The sequence below is a fragment of the Aythya ferina genome (assembly GCF_964211825.1).
Source record: "Aythya ferina genome assembly, chromosome: 2".
In the NCBI taxonomy this organism is placed as follows: domain Eukaryota; kingdom Metazoa; phylum Chordata; class Aves; order Anseriformes; family Anatidae; genus Aythya; species Aythya ferina.
In genome coordinates, this window is record NC_140297.1 from 116092162 (window position 1) to 116117935 (window position 25774).

General features: G+C 40.9%; 1 protein-coding gene across 1 annotated transcript in view; it reads left to right on the forward strand.

The window, feature by feature from the left end:
• Positions 1-24760, forward strand: part of KLHL14 (kelch like family member 14) — a 64199-nt gene extending 39439 nt beyond the window's left edge. Inside the window, exons 4-9 of the mRNA XM_084512089.1 lie at positions 5730-5819; positions 10273-10351; positions 18179-18369; positions 18528-18686; positions 21401-21558; positions 22061-24760. Of these exons, the coding sequence (XP_084368215.1) occupies positions 5730-5819; positions 10273-10351; positions 18179-18369; positions 18528-18686; positions 21401-21558; positions 22061-22201 (818 nt within the window). The 3' untranslated portion in view covers positions 22202-24760. The remainder of the gene's footprint in view (positions 1-5729; positions 5820-10272; positions 10352-18178; positions 18370-18527; positions 18687-21400; positions 21559-22060) is intronic.
• The last annotated feature ends 1014 nt before the right edge of the window (positions 24761-25774 follow it).

Below are 25774 nucleotides of genomic sequence, written 5' to 3' on the forward strand. Positions count from 1 at the left end.
GTGGACATAGACAGGTCTGTGCCCAGAACTTGCATCCAGGTAACTTTAAAACAATCTGCTTTTTTGGGAACTGTACATGATGCTATGAGCTATTCCTGATATTATGTTTGCCTGATCTGGTGCTTCAATATGAATGTGTCTTGTTTTAGATGCTCACTTAAGAAAGATTTACTCTATTAAAGCCATTAAACTGAGAACCCTACTGAAGAAGCCTGGCTAGTATTATTCCAAAGAAAGTATCAAAATTATAACCTGAAATTTGCATGAAAAAAGTTTTCATTAATGTGGAATAACTTTATAATATGAAATATCTTTGTTAATATGAAATATCATTCACTATGTTGAGAATGGTTCAGAGGACTTCCACCCACTCAGATAACTTTTTCTTCATCCTTATGTTATCTTGAGTTGAAGGTAGGTTTGAGTAGCATTTTACCTTTGCTTACTTGCAGCCTCAGTTGGACTAGGGGCTGTATCCTAGATGAACTGGCCTCTGCCCATTTTACCTGTGATGGTTTGAGAGCAGTTGGCTCAGAACCAGCATGGGTATGAAGAGGTTGTGAAGTGTCTAGCTGAACTGATGGAGCTCTCTATGGTACAGCTGGACCATAGCTATTCCTGTTAGTTACCCTAGAAAGTGACTTTGAGGCACAGTGCTTCCTGATCCTGATGATCTTAGGATTTCTGCTTTTGGTGGCTGCTGTTGGATTGTCCCAGGCTTCCTCCACTGAGTTAAGCTCAGACTCAAGGTTGACACCGCTGTGTGACTAGAAGAAATACTTACAGCTATTTGCTTCAGAAAATACCAGTGGGTGAAAACCCGATACCTTTAAAATCAGTTCACTGAGGCTAGAATTTCGTACTTATTGTGGTCAGTCTTTCCCCACAGTTATTAAATAACCAGCAATTGAAGTGAACAATTCTCAGAGGAATTCTAGCATTTATTTATATAACCCCCTTGGTGAGTAATAACAAGTAACATGCAGTAGTAAATGTATAGACTTTGTGCAAATGATTTATGAACCAAAGACGAGGCAAACAATATCTGATACTCTGCTTACAGCAAATAATTGGACAAACTGTACTCTGGCTAACATTTTGGGGAGACGGTTGGAAATGAAATGTCTCTGCCCTGAGCAAATCAGTCTTCCAAAGTGGGTTTGTAGGTGCCTTCTGTACTGGAATGAAATGTCTTCTCATGTTACCCTGCCCACTGAAGAGCTGTGGAAATACCCAGGTTTTAAGCAGTAGTAGTTGAATATTATGTTGCCAACAAGTTAGGCAGCTAATATTGTGGAAGGTCATTATTGTTTCCTTATATCTTCTGGTAATGACATCCTGGTCCTGGAAACACACTTCTCTTGTGTCATCTGCACAGGTCATTAGAGATGGTAAGCGTGACTTCTTGGTGTGTGCTGAGTCTTGAAGGAGCTATACTCAGCTTTGCAGTAGTTTAGAAAGAGATTTCCTGGCTTTCATCACAGTACCTCCTGTATCCCAAGCAGCTGAACATTTGAAGGCAGTGAAAAATCTATGGATTTTATTTTTTTTAACTTTGAACAGAAGAATCAAATACAGTTTCTGAAAGGAGTTTTCAGCAGAGCGGGGGAATGGCTGTGGACCGTATCACAACTTTCAGATCTCCTGGGACCAGAGCTAATCCTTCTTTCTGTCTCAAGAAATGCCGTTCCTGTACTCTCTTCTCCCCTGCTAGTTAGTGTTACAGTGAGGATAGACAGGAGAAGGTGAATTGTAGGGAGACGAGGCAATCAGTGACCCCTTGGGTAATGTATGGAGAACAAACAGGTGCCATTTCCTAAATGTGCAATTGTTGGCAGAAACTAAATAAAAATAGATAAGGCAAACTGTGTGCATTATTGTTTGTTAGCTAAGTGAGGTATGTCACTGTCCTTGCCACTCAGAAGCTGGAGGTGCCTTTGGAGCATCATTGCATCTGGCTGACCTCACAGCCATTATGGCTGAGAGGGTTTTTTCATGGCTATAAGCTGTAGACTCTATTTTTGAAAGTAGGTCCCAGGACATTATCTGGTGCCTTTTATTAACTAAGGTTTGGCATATGCAAGGAGTTTTTGCCCAGGAAGGCTATCCTTCTGTGCAGAGTGCTGCTGTGGGAAGGGGGCTGGTGGAGACAGTGTCTTTTCTAGGAATGCTTGGACTTTTTTCTGCTCTTGGTCCAGGAAAGCACAAGTTTGTCAACCGCAGGCCTCCAGCTTTGGAAGGTGTGTGAGGGGCAGGGGCTTAGGAGAGGTGGTTTCTGCCTAGTCCTGCTAATCCATGTAGGCAGTCTGTCTCAAGGAATTCTCTGGCGCCTATCACCTTGGTGGCTAAGCATGTTTCTCAGATGACCATGGCTTTTTTTTCATCATTTCCTCTGTTTAATAGTCTTCTCTTCTTCTTTTTAAATCGGTCTTTAATAAAGTTGAGAATTCTTGCACAGGGTTTTATAAACATGTGTTATTAAATTTTAAATCTGTTTTGAAAGTGCCTCTATCCTACTCCCTCCTAGTAAAGTGACCTTTTTAAATGGAGGGAAGTGGGTTTAGATGACAGTCATGATAAATGCGGTCATGTTCACTCAATAAAATAAGGCCCAGTGCATTTGAGGATAAATCAGTGAAATGTACAGCCCCACCTGTCTGTCTCCATCATTCATTTCCACTGTCACTTTCACAGTGGCTGATGGATCACAGTTGCTGTAAAATTAGACAGCCTTTAATCTCATTTCATCCTGATTAGCTTCTCCTTACCCTTTCCCTCTAACTCACTGACTGACACGCTAAAAACTCACACTGGGCTGTGTCTGAGCATGGCGTACAAACTTCTCTTCAAATACCCTTTTTGCGGGGCAGGCAGGTGTTCCACGGGCTGGGAATCGAAAAATGAGAGGATGTGATTTTCACATGATTAAAGCAAAACAGCAGACAAAGGCTCATATAAAATTAATGGAAGCAGCAATCTGGGCAGCCTGCATGATGGGCCAAATTCTGCCCGTTACACCCTGGCAAGCCCAGGGAGCCTGTGAAGATTGTCACTAGGAGAAGCTGAATTTAGCATGCTCATTGCCATGTAATTTTGACTGTAGCTATGAAAAGGTAGATCCTGTACAGATGTGTGTTAATAGGGAATTATGACTTACAACAGAAGTTTTCAGGCACTTTCATTTTATAGCAGTCTTGTTCACTCCCATAGTTTTGATTGCTGTGTGTAATTCATGATTGCGAGGGACCCTGAAAATGATCAAGGGGAAAGGCTGTGCCGTTGATGACTTCACTATTTCAATGCAGAAACTGCCTCTTAGGTGCTCACGGCATTGCTCTGTCCTCTCTGCTTTGCCCAGCTCCCTCCAACCCGTCGGTGGTGGGCAGATTCATGAGACTGAGAACAGAGCTTTGCCCAAAGCTTTCTGAGAAGCAGAGGTCGTGATAAAGGTCTGCAGGATTTTATTGCAGTCACCCTCCTTCTCAGGCCCAAATACTACCATCCTGCCTTGGGCAAGCTTCCCTTTAGCTTCCCTGTGAGGTACGGGTGGTGGTTCAGGACATTTGGGCCCCATCCCTTATCAGTGGGAACATTGCCATCAAGTTAAGTAGGAGCCAGGATTAAGCCCTTAGTTTTTGAGGTTTAATTATCATCATAAGTGTGAGAGTCTTATTGCATAGTTCATATGCATGGGAACAGCAGAAAAGCTTAAAATATAATTTCTTCCTCTGCTGGCCCTGTTTGTGTCAATATGGAAGATAAATAAAAGTATTTGCAAAAAATGGAGACACAGCATGTGGAAAATATGCATGTGTGCTGTCTCTGCACAGTTCTTTGCTATAAGCTGTCTCTTCAAATCGGCTAAGGGAAGAGCCTGGCTGTGGGTTCAACCACTGTCTTGGACCTGATTTGAAAATGTAATATAGCATTGGATTAGGTAAGAACTGAAGATGCTGCAGACTGATCCTGGGGAACCTCTTTGTCAAAGGAGGGGTCCCAGAAGGCATCAAAGGAAGACAGCAGATTTCTTGTGGAAGACCCACGTGTATTCTGTAGTCCAAGCTTCCACATAATCAAGGGAAATTCAGTGGTCAAGAGAAATTTCAAGATGGGAAAATGTTTGAGATTAAAGACTGAGAGAAATGTTCTGTGGGGGCTTGAAGATAAAAAATCTTCTTCATTCTTTGATCCCATTGTAGGAATCTGTAGGTAGTGTAAATTCTTATGCATTGCCTAGTATAGGATTACTTCCCGGTTATGTAAAGTTTACTGGTAACAAATAACTGTAATTAATGAACTTCCATTGTACCTGGCTGCTCAATTTAAGAATTGCTTCACTTACGTGACTTATAAGAGCACAGACTATGAAAATGATATTCGACCTTTACTAAAAACGAACCTTACTTATTCATCATTGCCTTGGCAAAAACTTCAGTAAGAAGCTTAAATGAGCCCACTTGATCTTTAAGAAAATGTGTCCTAAATAACAAAGCTATGCGTATTTCTTCTTATTATTATTTGCATATGCTATACTGCACAACTGCATTCTGAGAAAAATAAAAGATAATAAAACAAATGAAATGAGAGATATATCACCCAAAATAATCCAAGTGTGAGATAGGCTGCCTTTTTTTTTTTTTTTTTTTTTTTTTTTTTGGCATTGGCAAAAGAGCACAAAGTAAGAGCTGGCCCTGAGTCATATTGATTTCCCACTGCACTGGTTTCCTAAGTGCTCTGTTGATCCGTGTCAAGCAATAAGTTCCCTGCCTGTACATGCACATCACCTCCCCATTTGTCCTCACCTAGATTTAAGGTGCCCATATGATGAGCTGAACAAGGACATCATTTTTCCTACTGGTGTCACTGGGCCAAAACTACTGTATGTGGTATGATAACTAATGCTGTGTAAGTTTACATTTACCATATAACATCACAATGGTGCTGTATGGCACAGCACAATAAGAAGTGCATGCTCTGTATACAAAAGCCCTTATTTTTGTGTTTTAATACTTGCAGTGGGAAATGTAAATTAAAAAAGAATAGATTATTGCAACTGTGGTTGGTCTATAGTAATCCCAACACCTCCAAAAAAAAAGGATATTGCAAACCTAATGCCACACTTTTGATCTTTGTTAACAAAGGATTTCCTGATTAGATGAATAGAAAATGTGTGATTGTGCTGCTAATGACATTGTACAGGAAATTAAGCGTATACATTTGGAAAAGGCATTAAATCAGCAGGACCTTAATTTAAAAACTTAAAACTGTATGGAAATGCAGCTTGTTCATTGCTGTGTTGTAGAAAGCTACTGAACACACTGACTCTTCTTGTGGAAACATTACCAACAGAACAAAGCTGGGCTGAGTTTTTTTTTTAATGTTTCCTAGCCTGCTAGGATCCCTAGCATCTGCTTATTCTCAGGAAAATATGAGACAACTTCACCCATTTTTACAAGTTCTTTTTAGAGCAACATATATGCCAGTTGTTCTGGGGGGCACTGAAGGACTGGAATTCCAGCTTTTTTCCTCAAATACCTGCAAGGTCAAATAATGTGAAATTACTAGTAAGTGGATTTTTCTGCTGTTAATTCACTGGGTATACATGCTTGGGGTGATGCATTCCCCTGTTATTTCATACAGATTTAATGCCAGTGTTGTGTTTTGTACCTTTGAATTTTTTTGTGGAATCGGTGCCCTGAGCTGATAAAGAATTCTTGCTTTGCTTGCAGTTATGCCATACAACAGTGCCCATCATTGTGTTGTGGAAGTGGAAAACTTTTTGTTTGTGCTTGGAGGAGAAGACCAATGGAACCCTAATGGTAAGTATAGAATATTTAAAGGCGTGGGCAGCATCTTCCTTCCTGTGTCTGTCTGTCAAGTCAGCTGATGTGGTCATTAGTAAGTGATTTTGAGGACCTGTAGCCTAATTGTTGAACTACCAAAGGCTACTTTTACATATTGATGTAATAAATATCTGGTACTTCAGCATTAACATCTCCGTCATTCATCAGCTCCCACATCCCTTGAGAAATGCCACAGGCAGCAGAACAGACTCTTTCAAGTGCATGCACCAGGCAGCAGCTGTTAAGAATTTTAACCTTCATTTCCAGTCTCCTTCCAGTCATAATATAATAATGCAATTGCAGTAGATGAATGCTTCCTTTCTGTTTTCAAACCAGATACTTGCAGCTAAAGTTGTTAATGTGTTAATTATCTAGACTGAGATTCTTAAACTGGTCCTTTTTTTAGTCTTGTGCAAGAGCTTCTCATATAGATTATCTGCTGCTACCTTCTTTGATTTGATTACTTCATAAATTTACCGCAAAGAGAAATTAAACAATTTAACAGGCTTCTGAGCAAAGCAAAAGGAGAATACCATGTCTTGCAAAATTCACAGAATTGTCAAGACATTGTTAAAAAGCTTGCACACGAAGAAAGAGTTGTAGTTGTAGCAGTCTGTGTAACAGAGATAATTATGACTGAGAAACCATAAAACAGCTTGCAGGTACACATTTTTACTTTAAAACACTAGAGGATCCAGCTGAAATTACATATACTGCATATATTTTATTGTGAATGCCCCATTTCAGCATCTGCACTAAACCAAATTATAGAAAATTGTTACATCTGTTCACTTCCTAAAACCTGAGACAAACAATCCAGTCCACCCTATAAGCATATTTCCGGTGTGGTTAAAAATATCACTAAATGTCTTAGGAGAAGAGCCTTTCAGTTCTGTTTTTTGAACCTCCTTTATATTAAGCAGGAGGTAGCATGGTATCATTAATGACAATTAGCAGTAGTAGTATCAGCCGCAGCCAGCAACTGAGGGCTCCTGTTGTGCTTGGTGGTAGGCGCATAGATAATAAGAGGCAGACCTTGTTCCAGGCAGTTTATAATTAAATAGCCATGTCATATGAAGGATGAAAGAAATAAGAAGTATAATTATCCACGATTGAAAGATGTGGAAACTGAGTCACAAGCTAACGGAGAGACGTAAGGGTTGAATACCCTGTGACCAAGACAGGACTTGAGCACAACAGTTCATGACGTGGACTGGGCTTTAATTCTGAGGCTGCTTAGATCAGCTCCTGAGCTGAACACATTTGCACCAGACATCAAACAGCTTCCTTGATCTGTGAATACCAGAGAGCTGTGGTTTGTCTGTAGAGAAGATATGAATGAAAGAGGTAGGAGCGTTACCGATACTGATCGCTTTACAGATTGGCCCCAAGTGAAATGGATCCTACTTGTCATAAAAAGCGGACCTGAAAATCATAAACTACATTCTGTGTTGGAATAGTTCTTTCTTGAAACTGATTTGCTCTAAATCTGCAGCTACACGGAAACTACTCACACATACTCACTTATATTTCTGTAAAGGCCCTTGCCTGCTGTCCTTGCAGTAAAGAAGGGACTTCAAATGGACCTAACTGGAGCTGTTTTGCAAACACATTTCAAAGATTACAACTTGAATGAAAATGTGACAAGTGTTTTCTTGTCAGTGAAAAGGATTATCTTTGAGATGGGGGCATGGAAGGAGCATTACGCATTTCTTTGGGGATTGTGCTGATTCTCAAAAAGCCAAGTCGACCACAAGGTGTGCCCAGGCACACTCCGTGCTGCTCCTTTGCCTTCCTGACAACCCAGAGAGCATGGGAGACATTTTTTCTCATTTTTAACATCCTCTTATGACTTTTCCTTTCCAGTCACAAGGGATTCCTGAATGAGTAAATATTGATGAGAGCAGGTTGCAGAACACTGGCATGGATTTAGGACAAACTTTCATAACCTTCAGAGCCCTTCACCTTTTTGGCATGGGTGCAGAGACTTTCTTGCAGAGAGCAGAGCAGCATCTGCTTCCTTTTCTCCCATTATCTTGATTTGCTAATCCTGATTTTTATTTGCTTCTCACATTTCCTACATTCTGACAAGTGCTTTATAACATGTGCAACCTTCCTGACTGATGAGCAAGGCAAAATAATAGATACAGTTGTCTTTTAAACTGAATTCCAAAATGAGATTGGAATAAAACCAGTTATACCAGGCAGCTTAAGGAGGTAATCAGGTCCTTTCCCTGCCATCACAGGCATCATATAGTCCCATTTTGTAAATTTTCTAAGCTCCATTTGAAAAGCAGTTGGATTTTTAGCCCCCTCTACTCCTGTTGGAAAGCTGTTACAGAATCCAATTGCTCCCAGTGACTAGGAGCCTTATTCTACTTTCCAGTAAGATGTATTCTTTGACTGTCTAAATCACCTTGTTCTCATGCCAAAACTGGCCTTTAGCTTAATAGTTTTTTCCCTCCTGGATATTTGTTCCTCTCATGTATTATATGCAGCATTTATGTCCCCTTTCAGGTTTTGTTTTGCTGGGTGCAACAAGACAAGTTCTTTGTCTCCTGCAATAAGACAACCTTTTTGTTCTTCCCATCATCCTAGCAGCTCTTCTTTGTGCCTGTTCTAGTCTGATTTCATCTCCCTTCCTGTGAAGTGACCAGATCTGTATCCTGTTTTCCCACCCTGTTCCCACTAACATCTTCACTTTCTACACCATGCTATACAATCTTCTACACACATATTTGTAGCAAAGATGTGTATTATGCACACTATGTTGGGTCACCACAGTCCTCAGATTAGAGGTTTGTGAGACACCAGTGAAGAAGCTGCCATGTAACCAATGACCTCTGAAGCCCCAAGTAACTCTGAAGATGCAGAAAATACAGCAGCATTAAAACCATCTTGTAGAAGTCCAAACTTTTGATCAATACTGGCATTGCTTTGTAATCCTGATTTTTACAGTTGAAATAGGTTAATAAATGTCCTAAACAGTGATACCCAGAGCTGGTCAGTTGCCCTCTGTTTTACTGTGTATTGAATTTCTAGCTACCAATGCCGGTTCTTCTAAATTGTTGTTATATATTAAAAGAATTCAGATAGGGACCAAGAGCAAAGTCAGGCTTCTCTAAACCCAGTGCAAAATGCCCAGTTGCCCTTAGCATTTGGGGCTCTCACCCTGTGTCTTGAGATGTGTTTGAGCAGTGCTGATCATGCAGGGATTTCAGTCCTCATTAGGCACCACACTGGATTTGGAACGTGCTTACACATGGCAAGAGAATGAGTTTGTTTCCAGACAGAGTGGTCAATGGTTTCTTTCTTTGCTTTCTTGTAAAGCATGATCTTAAATTTTTATGAATACAAATTCTAGCTATATCTTTTTTTTTTCTTCTCTCCAGTCTTGATGGTCTATTTATACATGCTGAATTAAGTGTAGAATGAAACAAGCAAAGCGAGCCAATCCAACAGAGGCTTTTCTGATGCAAAAATATTCACCTTGTACAATATCCAGTGACCATCTGTAGAACTGTGACATATGCAGTTGGGTTACTCTGCTGTCCTTTGAAGCCTCTAATTCAATTTTTTAGTCACACTTACATAAACAAAGGTTTCTTTTTCCGAGGTCCTCATCTGTTGAAGTCTCAGGTGTTACAGGAAATTGCCATACACTCTCTTGCTTCAGTTTTCTTGCTTTGTTGTCAATCTGCATGTAAAATAAGATGAAATCTTAATATCGTGAAGACATGAATACAGTTCTTGGGCTTGACAGCATGGATAAGCTAGTTAGCTGATGTATGTTGCTCATGTTTCATATTTTAGGTAACACACTTGGAATAAGACTCTTAAGAGTGTATTCCCCCTTCGATGCACATGTGTAACTCCTCCTAACTTGCACTGAAAGTATATGGTAGAATAAGCCATCTAGTGCAAATACAGCATACCCCATGCTGATGGCTTATGCAGCTTCTGATTGTTTGCACGTTTTTTACTGTGTTCACCTAGAGATGAAGTGAAGAGAAAGAAATGCACAGGTTCTCCCTGTGATTTTTTTACGTGACAGAAAATGCTCTAGCCATAAAAGTACTGCAGGGAAGCCCTGTTTTGGGCAGTAATTTTGTTTAGTGCTATGATTTATTGTGGCTGTGAAAGTTCCACAGCATCTATAAGTAAATTTAAATACACATTTTCAAGATCTTATTACAGAGAGCAAGAATAATCTCTATCCGCTTTTACTGCTAACAATTGCTAATTCAAACCTTGTAGTGCCCCATTTGTTGAATTATTACTGTACACATAGCGTAATCATACATTGTTGTAAAAGGGGGAACCCTTCATAAAAGCTGTCAACTTGTGAAATATATGTAATATATATTACAATCATGATGTTAAATACATGAAACAAACAGCTGAGTGTCAAAATAATCTATCTTTACAGGGAAACACAGTACAAACTTTGTTAGCCGATACGATCCCAGGTTTAACAGCTGGATACAACTTCCACCCATGCAAGAGAGGTAAAAACCTACTATGTGTTTTTCAATGTATGTTTTATCATCCTAGGAACAAAAGTTTGGGTTAGTTTTGGGAGTAAGAAGGCCTACAGAAGCATTGGAAATACTGAGCTAAAACTGCACCGTATTGTTGCTTCCCGTTTGTCTCCTAATTTTTTTAAACATTCCAAATTCAAAACTCCACACGCCAAACCCTGCAGTGCTAACTCATGCAAAATAACCATGGACTTTGTGCAATTACTGGTTGCCTGAGCGCGGTTTGAAGGATTTTTTGAAGTCTCCATAGTATCCTGTCATGTTACACTGTAGCGTCATGATGAATTTGCAGTAAACAGGCAGTAATTATAGTCAGGTATCTTACAGAGAACTGAAGCCTCCACATGTTGACTCCAACCTGTTTCACCACACCAGCCATGAAAAGCTCCCCTCAACATGACTTATCTTGTCAGAGGACTCATAATTCTAGGTGGTCTTCGAATGAAGTTGCTGTCAGCCAATGCGAATTAGAGTAGCACACGTTTTAATCCTGCTGTGTATCAAAGAGCACAGCTGCATGTGAACTGCAATGACCTGTAAAGATGGCATAAACTTAACTCTGGATCCCAAGTCCGACCCTGAAAGGAAAAAAGCCCCCCAAACCTGAACTGAATGATGTGTGTTTCATAGGAAGAGTCTCACAGGCAGAAGGTACAAGTCCTGTTATTTTTATGAAAAAATGTTCAAAGGACTGTCCGTCCTTCAGTTCAGCATCCACCTTTTTGTGGATCCAATGTACAAGATATCTGACACTGCTTCCCTGAGACACTCTCCTGATACCCTTTTCTGCCTGTATTGTCCCTTTTTTGTCATCTGCCTACAGTATTCAGGTGTCTGGCAGTCATAAATGTATTAAACTCAGTGCGACCCAGTGAAGGAGGTGTGCGTTAGGAGATGCATAGAAATGTGACTGTTTTTTCAAATTTTCAGAGGCAAAATACGAGTCTGTAGAGTTTTTGAAAGACCCGTTTCCAGGATTCAGTTTGGTTGACATAGGTCCATGTGCAGACCTGTGCATGATGCTCGTCACCAAGTGCTGCATTGTACCAGCACTTGGAGAAGCCCAAGTGCATGGAGAAGCCCAAGTGGGACAGATGTGAGTCAGTGCCTTGTTAGAGCAGAGAGAACTGATAAAATTAGCCATATAAACAGAGACAGAAAAGACGTTCACAGTTCATTATAGTCTGCTTTCATTAACAGCATCATCCTTTAAAAATCCTGCATTAAAATACTTCTTACTTTTTTAGTCAATAGCAGGGCTAGGCCAATAGCAAGCTCTTGCTATTGAGTTAGCCAGGCTTTGGCAGCCCCCACACTGTTCCCTCCCTACTGCCAGCACTGCAGGGCAACCCCACAACCAGGCCATTTACCTAAAAACACAAGGGCACCTCTGGTTCAGCTCCCCAAACTGAGTCACTGCCAGCCCAGCCATTGGCACGGGGGGAGCAGGAAGTATGGGAGAAATTGCATATTGCTATGTAGGTCTTCTTCAGTGAACCAGGGGGCCTGACTAGTGGTTTTATGGAGGCTGATGCTCTTCTGGAGCTTAATCTGTGTCTTGATTAGGCTCTATGATTATCTGCAAGCAAAACTCTCAAGGGACATGTGTGGCTGGATGAACAGTTGGGTTTGTTTGGCTGACAAAGCTCAGCAGGCAGAAGTAGGTGGTTGAGGATTGGAGAAAGCAGACAGTAGAATTTTTTTCACCTCTGCATTGGCCAGTTGTGTTGTACTGGAAAATACAGTTTATAATCCCAGGTGCTGAATACAGCTTGTTTCTGGTGGAAGCTGCCGCCTTCAGCCAAGAGTTAGAAAGTCTGCTGAGCTTTATGATTGCTTAGCAGCTGCCCAACAATAAACTGTAATGTATTAACATCTTGGCACATTACGGTTTTATTTCATTGTAATGGTCCGCTTGTACATAGTTCCTTCAGCTAGAGGCCTTCCTATGGCAACATAAGTTGTCACCTCTTCTGTTCAGGATACATAGCTCATAGACTTGCCCATTATTTTTCTATAAAGGCTCCTAATTATAGGGGTTGTTTTTGGAAAACAGGGATTTTCAAAATTCTGAAATGTTTTTAAAGGTTTATTTGCTCATCCCTAGTGACTTCCTTAGCATTGCTGCAGCCTTTAGATGTAGGGTCTGGCCCATACAGTTTTAAGAAGATCATACAAACAAGAGGGAGCTTTTATGCAGTCTCTTTTCCCAGCTCCTTAGTCAAAGTTTCCATTGAAGTCAATAGGCTACTTCCCCCCTCAGGAGTACAGGGTCACGCCCTGTATCTGCTGGTAAAATGCAGGCACCATTGACAAGACAGACTGTTTAATGGGTTCTTCTGAGTCATTATGGTCCATCAAGTCAAAACCCACTTAGGAATTTTAGTCTGAGAATAATTGGCTGGATAGACTGTAATAGCTCCTTTGAAATGACTGTCAGGTAAATGTGGGTCTCATTCACAGGCAGTATATTCTCAAGTTGAAAATCTGTATGAAATATTTGATGAGTAAACTTTTATCTCGTAGGGTAAAATCCATATCTGATTGATTTTACTGTTTGAGCTATAAAGAAAAGACTAATCCCATTATGGATTCAGAGCCGTCAGCGTATTTTTCTTTAAAGCCAAATTTGGCTTCTTTTGGTTTGAAGCACATCTCAAAAATAGTCATCTTGGATAAGTTTGTACTGTTTTCAGATGTGTGTCATTTAGAGAAACAACAAATGACTTACCAGGTATTGAAATACTTACCAGCCTAACCATGCAACAGTGCTGCTGCTGTTAACAGTGGGATGGTTTTTAAAGCAGCTCAGTTAGACCAACATCCCTACTAAATGATTGATCCTTGTAGGAGACATACCTGAACTTCTGGAGTGAGCTGTAGCTAGACACCTCCATCCAGTACTGTCCCATCACAACGGGCCAGCCCAGAGCTGGACAAGGGATGCAGAACATTTATATGTTTCTGTTTTTTCTTACATTCCAATTTAAAAGGTTTTATTTAAAGACCTGCAAAAAATACTGCATTGCACCAGGGCATGAACAAGCACAAGTGGATCTGAGCAGGCCACCATCTTTACTGAAGCTGATTGAACTGATAAAAGAAGCCACAAGAAAAGAGATAAAACAATTTCATATTTTATTTTATCCTCTATTATTTAATGATAACATTAACCTTTATTAAGATGACTTCAGGTTTTTAAAAGCAGAATGAGCACTCTAACAGTGATCCCTTTAATAAGGTCCAGACACCATAATGATCACTGGTAGCATTCACAGTTTTAAACCTCAGACTGGTATTTCATGTTTCACGGCATAAGTTCATTTTCTGTGGAAATTAGAAAGAAATGTTAGAAATGTTTCCCATTTCGTTTATATATGAGAGAGTTAGGTAGGTTGATTACTGAGTGAGGGGTGGTGAAGGAAAAGTATTTCAGAGACCAGTAAATGTCAAATACTTACATGCTCTGAAGAAAATCCAAAAGTAATTGTCTTATTGTCTATATTCACATCCTAAGGTGCATTCCTGCTATCTAATTAGAATGGAGAGTCTCTTCCCAGTTCTGTGGGAAAAGTTGCCATGTGAGGCCTCTTACATTTTAATCTGAATCATATTTTACAGCAATTTAAAAGGTTTTCACTTAACAGCACATCCCTCACACACTGTATCACTGAAAAGTTAAAAACCAAAAACCTTAAAATATTTGCGGCAGGAGCTACTGGGTAAATAGCCATGTCCAAGCAGAAGAGTGAAGGATGCTGACGCTTTCATTTTTGCTCCTTATAGTGACACTGTGTGGATGAAACCAGGAGTACACATACAGAGTAATGTTAACAGAATCATAGTTAAAATAGCAGTGTCTGTCAGTTGTATCTATCTCTGTTTATTAAACTTGAACTAAAAAATTAAATAAAAGAGAGAAATTGATATTCATATAAAATAGTATATATCTTTTTAATACAGTTGAGTTTGGTTTTGAAAATTCGTTGGTTTTTTTTTGCACATTTTATTAGGTTTATTACTGGAAATGTGACTAAAATATGTCAGGAGTTGTTAAAATTTGAAACCCTCAAAACTGGCAGCAAACACCTCCTATTCCACATTGCACACAGCCCAGTAAAGCTGTTAAATGATGCTGTGCTGCAGGTTGGGAAAAGAAGGGGCTCCTAGTGAGGTGTTCACTGGTCAGCAGCATTGAGGAAAGACCAAATAGTTGTGCTGAGAGCAGTTTGCTCACGGGTTTGCAAGAGGAGGTGGGTAAGGACAGACAAGTGGACAAGTGAGCAGCCCAACTATCACCACCAGGCGCCCTGCAGGTTTGTGCTGGGTGTGGGAGGGTCAGAGGAGATGTGAGCTCTGGCTGAGCATTTCTCAGCATGTGCAGGCTCTCTGATGTGACCTCTGCAGCTTTTCCTCCTTTGTGAACAAATGCAAGTTATGTTGCCTGTCATGTACTCTCAGGAAGCATATAGACACTTGTTTGCCTCTAACACTTTTACCCGCCGTCAAATTAGAGTGAAATCAGCCAGCAGGTTTTTGTTGAGAGAACAACACTCAGACAGACATGGATGCACATACAGTGTAATCAAATAAGCTTTGTTTCCATAGAAAATCGGGCTAAAAACATAGATGCACAATTTGCTGCCCGACCATGCAGAGCAATATATGTCATCAGCTTCTATCTACCCATTGACAGATAAATTAAATGATCTTATTTAATTCGTCAGTTTAGTTGGAGGCATTTAGCAGCTTTCCTGTCCTCCTGTTTGCATCTTTTCTTCCTGTAGCCTTGTTCCTGGGGCAGTGTTTCTATTCCTGCTCAACAAGGTCTGCCACCCTGTTCTATCCACTTTGTCTGTATACAGCCAAGGTGAAAGCAAAAAGACAGGAGGTGCTCAGTGACGCAGCTCCTCACCAGCCAGGGCCCTGTCAGGTATGCACTGAATCTAGAAATAAGACCAGAAATAGGTAGCATCGCATCAGATCTGCTCCTTGAACACCCACGAAAATGCATGCCTTGCTAGGTAGCACATTAGAGATACAGCACACCAGGCTTCTTTAGCTGACCCGGCCATGGTATGACTGTAGGGAAGCCTGTGAAGAAGCTGGGACACACAGGAGTTGTTCATTGCTGGGTGTTGTGCTCTGTACATCCACTGCTCATCCTCCGAGCCTTGAGCAGTCTTCCCGTTCAAGCCCTTGGCAGTGCAAGTGACTATCAAGACCCTGAGATTTGCCCAGCATGATTCAGGAGATGGCTGGTGCAATATTCAGAGGTTCCCCACTTCAAACTTGGGTGCCTGAGCAGGAACTAGAGAACACTGTGTTAGCTACAGAGGTGGGCTTGGGAGGTGTCAGACCTGACCTGCCTGCCAGGCTCTGGGCTCACACACAAATCACGTTTTGCCCAGGCAAGAATTTTAGGTTTGGGACCAACAATTCTGCACCTCCAACACTGTGTTCAGTTTTGGGCCCAGATACTGAGTTGCTGGAAGGCATTCAGCGAAGAGCAACAAAGCTGGTGATGGGACTGGAAAACAAGACTTATGAGGAGTGACTGAGAGAATTGGGGTTGTTTAGCCCAGAGAAGAGGAGGCTGAGGTGAGGCCCCACTACTCTCTACAAGGAGATTGCAGTGAGGTGGGTGTTGGTCTCTTTTCTCAGGTGACAAGTGATAGGACATGAGGAAACAGCCTTAATTGAGGGTAGGAAGGCTCTGCAGGAGGATCTGGATAGGCTGCACCGATGGGCTGAGGTCAACTGCATGAAGTTCAACAAGGCCAAGTGCCGGGTCCTGCACCTGGGGTGCAATAACCCCAAGCAGAGCTACAGGCTGGGAGATGAGTGGTTGGAAAGCTGCCAGGCAGAGAAGGACCTGGGAGTGATGGTGGATAGTCGGCTGAATATGAGCCAGCAGTGTGCTCAGGTGGCCAAGAAGGCCAACAGCATCCTGGCTTGCATAAGAAGCAGTGTGACCAGCAGGGCTAGGGAAGTGATCGTCCCCCCGTACTCGGCTCTGGTGAGGCCGCACCTCGAGTACTGTGCTCAGTTTTGGGCCCCTCGCTACAAGAAGGACATGGAGGTGCTCGAGTGAGTCCAGAGAAGGGCGATGAAGCTGGTGAGGGGCCTGGAGAACAAGTCCTACGAGGAGCGGCTGAGGGAGCTGGGCTTGTTCAGCCTGGAGAAGAGGAGGCTCAGGGGCAACCTTATTGCTCTCTACAGATACCTTAAAGGAGGCTGTAGAGAGGTGGGGGTTGATCTGTTCTCCCACGTGCCTGGTGACAGGACGAGGGGGAATGGGCTTAAGTTGAGCCAGGGGAGTTTTAGGTTGGATGTTAGGAAGAACTTCTTTACTGAAAGGGTTGTGAGGCATTGGAACAGGCTGCCCAGGGAAGTGGTAGAGTCTCCATCCCTGGAGGTCTTTAAAAGACGTTTAGATGTAGAGCTTAGGGATATGGTTTAGTGGGGACTGTTAGTGTTAGGTCAGAGGTTGGACTCGATGATCTTGAGATCTCTTCCAACCTAGAAATTCTGTGATTCTGTGATTCTGTGATTAAGTTGTGCTGGGGGCAGGGTATTACTCTAGATATCGGGAAGAATTTCTTCACAAAAAGGATGGTTAAGCACTGGAACAGGCTGCCCAGGGAAGTGGGAGTCACCGGCCCTGGAGGTATTTAAGAGGCATGTGGATGTGACGCTTAGGAACATGGTTTAGTGGTGGACTTGGTTATGTTAGTTGATGTTTGGACTTGGTGATCTTAAGGGTCTTTTCCAGAACAGATGATTCTGTGATTCTATTCTGATTTTTGTCACTCAGCATTTTGTACATGTCTTCATCTAGTTGTGCTCTTTTTCAGTCTTCTTCTTATAGTATCACAACTTAAAATTAAAGGCCTCTACCCTAGGAAATCTTCCTACCACTGAATAATTGGGGGAGCACTCCCTGACCATGGATTACACCAAGCAGTGTCTCTCAACCAATTAGGCTCTCTCAAAACCATTTTCTGCTCTATTTTTACTTCAGTAACAGACACCAGTAATTTTGGAGTCACAAGAAAGACAAGGTGTTGTGTGTCTAGTAATGTTTACCAGAAAAAGTAAAAATTTCCCCACATACCTAAGTTGCATGTGAAAACAAACAGGTGGCTCAAACTTTCCATAGTTAGCTGAATGAAGCTAGACCTTTTTTTTTTTTTTTTTTTTTTTGAGTTAAAGGGCAGAAATGTAATATTGCGCCTAGCTTAAGGAAAGTTGTTCTATTTGCAGTACTGCAGAAAGAAGAAAAAAATGATAATTGAAGAAAAATTTTGATGATGTGGTTCTCTTAGTAAATTGGGAACAATGACCCTTGAAGGACCATAAAGAAAGTGAATGTCAAGATAATTTATTATTGTTACATTATCTACCTCATTTTTCACTTTGTCTTACTGAGTTGTTATATCCCTTACAAGGTAATACCCCAAACATTAATGAGCACCTTTTTATCTTTCACGGGTGTGAAAAAGCAACAAACGGCTTTGAAAAAAGGTTTTTTTCTGCCAGAGTTATGTGTGCTTAATCGTTCTGACACCAAAAATGAAGTATTCATTTGATGTAGAACATGTATTTGATTAGCAAAGCAGACAGTCTTTAGGATAGATGTAAGCTTGTGAAGCTTCTGGAGACTTCTGTCTAAAGTAGCATTTGGAGTAGCAGCCGTCCTAGTTTAGGGAGTTTGCTGCATTTTAAAAAATGGTTGAAGTGGCTAATTGTTTGTTGTTGGCTCGTTTTGTTTTCTTTCACCCTGTCCTTCAGGAGAGCAAGTTTCTACGCCTGCCGCCTGGACAAGAACTTATATGTAATTGGTGGAAGAAACGAAACTGGCTATTTGTCCAGTGTGGAATGCTATAACCTGGAGACAAATGAATGGCGTTACGTGTCTTCCTTACCACAACCTTTGGCAGCCCATGCAGGAGCCGTTCACAATGGCAAGATATACATTTCAGGCCAGTGTCTTATAATTCCTGCTATATATTGTACATACAAGTATATTTAAAACAAACAAACAAACAAACAAACAAACAAAAACAACATGGAGCTAAATTCCTGCTGCAGAGCAGTGTCTTTATTTACATTACTTAACAGAGGTACATTTACTTTGCAGGAGGTGTTCATAATGGAGAGTATGTCCCCTGGCTGTACTGCTATGACCCTGTGATGGACGTCTGGGCCCGAAAACAGGACATGAACACAAAGCGAGCAATCCACACTTTGGCTGTAATGAATGATCGACTGTATGCAATTGGAGGAAACCATTTGAAAGGTCACATTTTTAATAGCGAAAAAGCATTTCAGTGTCCCCCATCTCCTGATAAAGAATATTTTTGTTAGACAGTCATTGTTAAATACATTAAAAACCAGGCAACACAATTTAACAGGACACTTGAGCCAGCAATTTTAAAAACATTTTATGCAAATTATTTTAAAATTATAACAGTACATTAAATATATGAGTAATGAATGCTTTAGATAATAAAAATGGGAGCTTCCATTACTCAAAGGCATGGACAATTTGTCATTACCAAGAATTCAATGAAACAAACAGATTATTCTTTGACCCGAAAGTACCAGCAATATTTTCCTCTGTAAATCATTTTCCAAAATGTGCAGTTAGAGAGAGCTTTATTCAGAGCAATGCACAAAAACAAGCTCCCTATTTAATGAAATATTAAAAGAAAAAAAAAAAAGCCATTAAATATTAGGACTAGACCCTTTAGATCCCTTTTTAATATTAAGTATAGCTTGTTAATTATAATTCTTTTTAGAGGTCTCTTATTTTCATCTTCTGAAAAGGTCTCATATTAAAATAACTACTGCTTAGGCACCTGGTATTTTTGTCTTAATACTTACATGCTGTTGCTATTCCTGCTAAAGTAAAGAGATTTTGTTTAATCCAGCCAGTTAGGCAAAAAACACAGCTCCTGCTTCTTTGTCCTCTGATAATATTTGACAGGTTATATTCTTTTTTTATTTTTTTTTCTTTCTTAAAAAAAAAAAAAGCCTCACAACAACAAAAGAGAAAATTGTAATGCAAAAGGAAGAGTGATGTTAACTGATACCATGCCATGTGCCTGAATGATTCTGGCACCCAAATCCCAAATGAAACTCTGAAATGTTGTTCTGCCTTTGAAGATCAGAGTGTCCAAGGTGCTTATAAGGGACAAAGTCTCAGATGTCAAGTTGCCTTGTTGAATAGCACTGGGGCATAAACCCTTGCAGCTGGGCTGCTGTGCCTCCATCCTCCACACCCAATTGTGATGGGTGTTCCTGGGTGTTCAAACAGAGAAGAGGGTAAAAGCTGCTGACAGAACATCTGCAAATTTTGTAGAGGTTGCAGAGCACCATAGTGTTGGCTTCTTCTCTTACTAAAGTAACAAATTTTCCACGTTACAGCTCTCTGATAGGTAAAGCACATGCCTTGGTTTGCATAGGCTTGAATTGCTTCCATCCTGCATTCTCCTTTATTCACCCAGTTTCACCTAACATCCTCTGGGAAAGAAGGGACTTCTAATAAGCATTGCATTTTTGCCTCTGAAGCACTTGCTGTTGTGAGAGGTATTTAATTAACATCTAGACTACCGGAAAGTCTTCTGTTCTCTGAAAGAAGGGCTGTCTGGGAAACTAGTTTCTTCTGTAAAGTGAAGCAAAGAGAGGAACTGCAAGTTAAGTGAGCAGAGAGGGGACCGAAGTGCAGATGAAGTAGTAAATTCTCCACCAGGTGGGAACAGCAGGCCTCTCTGATGGCTCTATGGCCAAGGTCTCCTTTGTGAAGCTGTGTCTGTATGCCAGTGTCAGCAGTGCATTTGCTGCAACACAACTAGTCATCTGTACACTGTAGTTTATTACAGAGCTCATTGACAGATTCTGGGCATGCAGCAGTGGCCTCTCTATGGCCCCTTGAAAACTTTCCAGCAACAAAAAATTATTTCATCACAGCTATTCATTCCCATCGTAAATAATACTCTTACAAGCGGCTTCATTTCGAAGTACCAATATCACCAAATGCCCTTTTGCAGAAAATCGAACTTCTCTTTTCCATTTTGACCTTGATGAAGAAGACACTAATGTCAAGTAAAGCATCACAGCAGATTAAGAAAGCCATAATCTTCTTGGAGTGCTCTGATAAGAGATAGAGAAATGTCTAAATATTTGAGCAGGAACCAGGACTCAACGGTTCTGTGTCTATGTTGAGCTCACTTACTTTTCACTGAGTGACACAGTTTGAGGGACTTCAGACGTATCTACCCTTTGGTGATTACAAAGCAGCTGTTGCTTGGAGCCATTTTCTGTCTCAGACAGGGAATATTGTCACCACTGTTCTTTTGATTACATTTCTGTTGCCATAAGGATGTTGTCACATCACAGTTGCGTGCTTAGGGTACACCTTAAACAGCTTGAAAACTGAAATTGGTCCTGAACATCACATACATCATGCTAAGCACCATGTCCCTCTGGAACCGAGTGGCACCAGCTGTCTAAACTCCACCTGGACTTGGGAGACATTGATTTCTAAATGAGATTTAATCTGTTGACTTTTGGATAGATTAGGTCTGCTGACCTTTGAGAAAGACTGCCAGGACAGCCTGTTCCTACATGTTCAAACTCATATTAGCACCGATATATGAGGAATACAGCTTGAATCTGCTTTCTTCATTGTTAGGGTATTACTGACTGTTACTGTCTGATCTGTTCGACTTTTATATGGACTTGTATTTATGATTTGTAGAGAATCATAGAACTAATGGTAAAAGCTTTTAATAGATTTATTTGAACTGAAATAATGGGATATTAACTTTACAGAAGATGGCTTAAGCGTATATGGTGATATTTTCTAGAAGAAACCTTAACAACGATGTTATATTTGTAATAATGTAATTTTTACTGTAGGTTAATAAATTTAACAGTAAAACAAATCATAAAATACCATTAATTGGTATGCCATAATGCACATTCTCCTTTCTCGATGCCATTACTCAGGTTTCTCTCATCTCGATGTAATGCTGGTGGAATGCTACGATCCAAAAGGTGACCAGTGGAATATCCTCCAGACTCCTATTCTGGAGGGCCGCAGTGGCCCTGGCTGTGCAGTCCTTGATGACAGTATTTACCTTGTAGGAGGCTACAGCTGGAGTATGGTGCGTACCTGCTCTCTGCAGCGACCCTTCCATTCCTTCTAAGCTCTTGCAGCCACTGTGTATGTTACTCAGGTGGGACAGAGGATGAAGTAGTAAGGGATGAAATAGCTGTAGGGGCAGGCTTTGGTTTGGTTTTCAACTTGTGGAGAACACGTAGTATTTTTTTTACCTTTGTGCTTCTCTATTTAGATGAGTTATTATCAGATTGCACTCACCGTTAAGGGGTAATATATAAATTAGATGCAATTTGGCCAAAGTGATTGATGGTACTGTATGCCCATAGCTTTGCTGATCAGGTACTTTGTAAAGGAGCCTGATATGCAGAGGCTGGGTGCTCTGCCTCTATGAAAATCAAACCTCTTTAAGGGCTCTTAAATCAGGGCCCAAAGCCATGAGTTACTTGTGAAAAGAAGTGGCTTTTCATCTTTAGTGCTGATGGGTGACTTGAGCTTCACTTTTAACATGAGCCAATTTTAACATGACTTTTCTCTTTTTGTTACAGGGGGCCTACAAATCTTCCACTATTTGCTATAGTCCTGAGAAAGGGACTTGGACAGAACTAGAAGGAGATGTTGCTGAGCCACTTGCAGGTCCTGCTTGTTCAACTGTCATACTGCCAGCCTGTGTACCGTACAACAAGTGATAGTCAAGGAGCACTGACATGAACACTGATTGCATTTGGGAAAACAATGACGGGTGACGTAAATATTTTATTAGAACAGGATTCCTGTTAAAACAAAGCTACCATAATTGACCCCTTATCCCACACTAATGCTTTAGGAGCAAAGTAAAAGAGAACAAAAACGAAGTGTTGTCCCATCTCAGATAGATGCCGGTGTCTTATGAAGCAAGTAGCTAAAACACACCGAATATTACATGCTGACAGACTGCCATTTCAGACTGATTTTAACTTTTTCCTGCTGCAGAAAGATTCCTCACATCAAATTTAACTTCAAAAAAAATGAAGGCTACATGTTCAAACACAGCCTGAAGAGACAAGATCAGTATTGTGCATTGTATCTACCTGCATGTGATCTGTGTTGAAGTCATGAGGATGTTGTTGTCATGAATGCTTCAGAATTCAGATAGTGAAAAGCTCACTTTGCATTGCAGAATTGTCTCCTCCTCTGTAATCCTAACCTACAGCTACTTCACATGCTCTGCAAGCAACCCAGGATCAGAAGATGATAAAAGGTAAAGAAATACCATTCATTTTTTGCACAGCTTGGCATCTAATACACTCTGCCTTCAAAGTCCCCCACATGTAAGTGTAGCAAAGAGTGGACTACAATGAAATCCGTGTTTCACAGAGCACTTCTTGCAATAGCAGTTCAGGGTTTAGGATCAAATTCTTCTAGTCACACTTTTGTAACGTCAAAGTAGTTTCACTGAAATATGGTCCTACACCATAAATTCTGGGTTCATACAGTAAGTTATTTCTATGACCATTTAACGAAGCACCAGAACCCTTCCTTACTTTTCACTCACCTGTTAGGTAGAGGCACATGTGCTAGTTGCTTCCAAAGACAAGAAGGCTGCACTTAACTGTAAATGTATTACTTTGGACTCTTAAACGATTGCATACAATTTTGGAGAGACACTGTTAAGTAGTTAAAGTACTCTTGTGTGACTGATCTTAAAATGTAGTGTGAAAGATTTTTAATACTGATCCAAAGTAATATGAGGCTAGACTTTCCACTGCCTTACAGCTTGTGTAATTATTTACACAATGCAAAGTGAGTTCAGAATGCTACCACGTGGGACCGGTTGCGTTTAGGATTCTCTTTATGAACTCATAGTTGCTTGCACAAATCAGGTTGTCCATGTTTTAAGCTTATGTCTTTCTGTGCTGGCATTGCAGAAGCAGTGACAAAATCTGAAGCCTGATTCATCACCACCTTGTATTTAACATAGTTGTCTACACTCCAGCAAACTATATGCAGAATTCTTCCATTGTGGTTTACTTGTGCTGCATTCATTACCCTCAGGACCGTCTTTTTTGCCGGAGTCATTGCTCCATTGAAGCCAACGAGCTTCAGTGTACTTCTGGCTTATGTCAGCTAAGAATCAGGCCTTTAATTTGCTTAGTTGTAACTGGCTGCACCAGATAAAAGGCACAGCAGAATCAGATCCTGTATTTTCAAGCTTGCGCATATCTTTTATGTTAGGACTTAATGCTAGTGCATTAAGCAAGGAGGAGAAGACTACTGGAGGTTGGTTTCTACTGCAGAGGCAGTAGATGGGAGGAAGAATTCATTATTTGCTTTGCAAAATAGAAAGAGGACGAATGTACTCAGAAATTACACTATATATTGAAGCTTGAGAGCAATATAAATAATGGAGAGCAAATACCATGGGACTGTTTCTCCCTGGCATCAGTCCAGTTTTATTGCAGTACAACTCCTGTGCTTGCAGCAGAATTACACAGTTATAAAACTGGAGTAATGCAGTAAAGACTGATACCATACAAATGCAATAAACCAATTGATGGGGTAGCTGCACGTGGGGAAAAAAAAATGTTTTAAAAAAATAATCATCTGAAGATGCTAATATTTGAATGTGTCGTTGGGGAGTTTTCCAGTGAGCATCACTAAGGAACTCATAAAGGTGGAGTGTATATCCTGAAATCTCAATCCATTTCTACTATATAGTGCAATCTTAGTTGGTTTTGTATTTATTTATATTGTTCAGATCCAAGGGATCCCTTGTAAAATATATTTGGTGCAATCATGACTTTTTTTTTCCTGTTGAAAGTATATAAATATAAATATATATAAAAAGGAAACTGTTAAGATACTAAATGAGGAAAATTCGACTGACATTTAAGATCAGGATAAGGTCTGCCATTGAACACTGACTGTCACTCGTCTACTAAAACGTACCATTTTTAAAGGATATTTGTTGTCCTTTTAAATGGTTCTTTTTTTTTTTTTTTTTTTTTTTTACCAAGATAATTTAAAGATTTATGAGGACTGTATGTAAATCTTTCTATCTTTCAGGAAGGCATGACCAAGGAAAGTGCAAACTGAATAAGTCACACAAAGAATGTAAATTTTGTACAGTATTAGGCTGTGTAAATGAAGCTTGCTCGTAGGGGGGAAACTTTAAATAAAACTTTATGTACTAATTCAACTGTCTGCCATATTCCTACTTATAAAGTGTATGTATAAATAATATCTACATTAAATTCTTTGGAACTTTTTTTATCATGTAGACGTGTAAACTTCCTTTGTTCTGTGGCCGTACATAACAGCCTGTTTGTTCTCCAGGTGTCATTACTTTGTGCGTGGTATTGCAGGGGCGCAGTGGCAATGGAGTGGAGCAGCATCCTCCCCTGGGCACGGGCAGGGGCAGACCTCAGGGCTGCAGGTGTTGCTGTGTGCCTGTGGGGAGCACCACATGCCCTGCTCTGCCTGTGGAAAGGACGCTGCCTGGTCAAACGCAGTCATACTTTGGGGGGATAATGCTAGTCATGGTGGAGGAGACAAAGGTAAAGGCATTTAGCAGCAAGTGGGACATTATCAGCTGTGCTGAACGCGTGTATCTTTGCCATGGGCCACAGCCCTCCTGTGCAGACCAAGCAGGTAGACTGAGCAAACACAAAGGCAGTCCTGACGCCCTTGTTTGTAGCAGGTAAGACGTGCTGGGGCATGGCTGGAGACGTAATGAAGGAGTTTGAAGTGTCTGCACTAAAGAGAGGGGATCAACCCAGTTCAGATCTCTTAAGGGGAAGGGAGAGGCAAGCCAGCAGCAACTACAGTAAGGCAGCACAGTGAATGGGCCTTTCTTTAATGAATTTATTAAAGAAGGAAGAAAGATCAGTGCTTATGTTTTAAAGTAATGTGGGAGAAAAAGGAAGGGGAGAAGCTAGAAGCACCGGGCAGAGATATGATTTACAAAGGGAGGGAATTACGTGAGAAAGAAGAGGTAAGAATGAAGGTTAGAAAACGAGTGTGTAAGAGGAGAAGTGGGAAGTTCTTGTGGAGTGCCCTGAGTCTGTGGTGCTCAGGGTGAGATGAGCACCCAGCTAAAGCCAGCATCTGTGGCAAGGGAGGAGAGCTCCCTCTGGTAGGAAGACACAAGAAGAGCAGATGTGTCTCAAGTCCGGCTCTCAACTGGGCTGGAGGGGAACATCTTTTCCACTTTTGGTTCACAGCTGAGAGTCTTCTCTGGGAGTTAAACACCTGGTTTGCTCCTCTTGTGCTCCTCCTGCTCT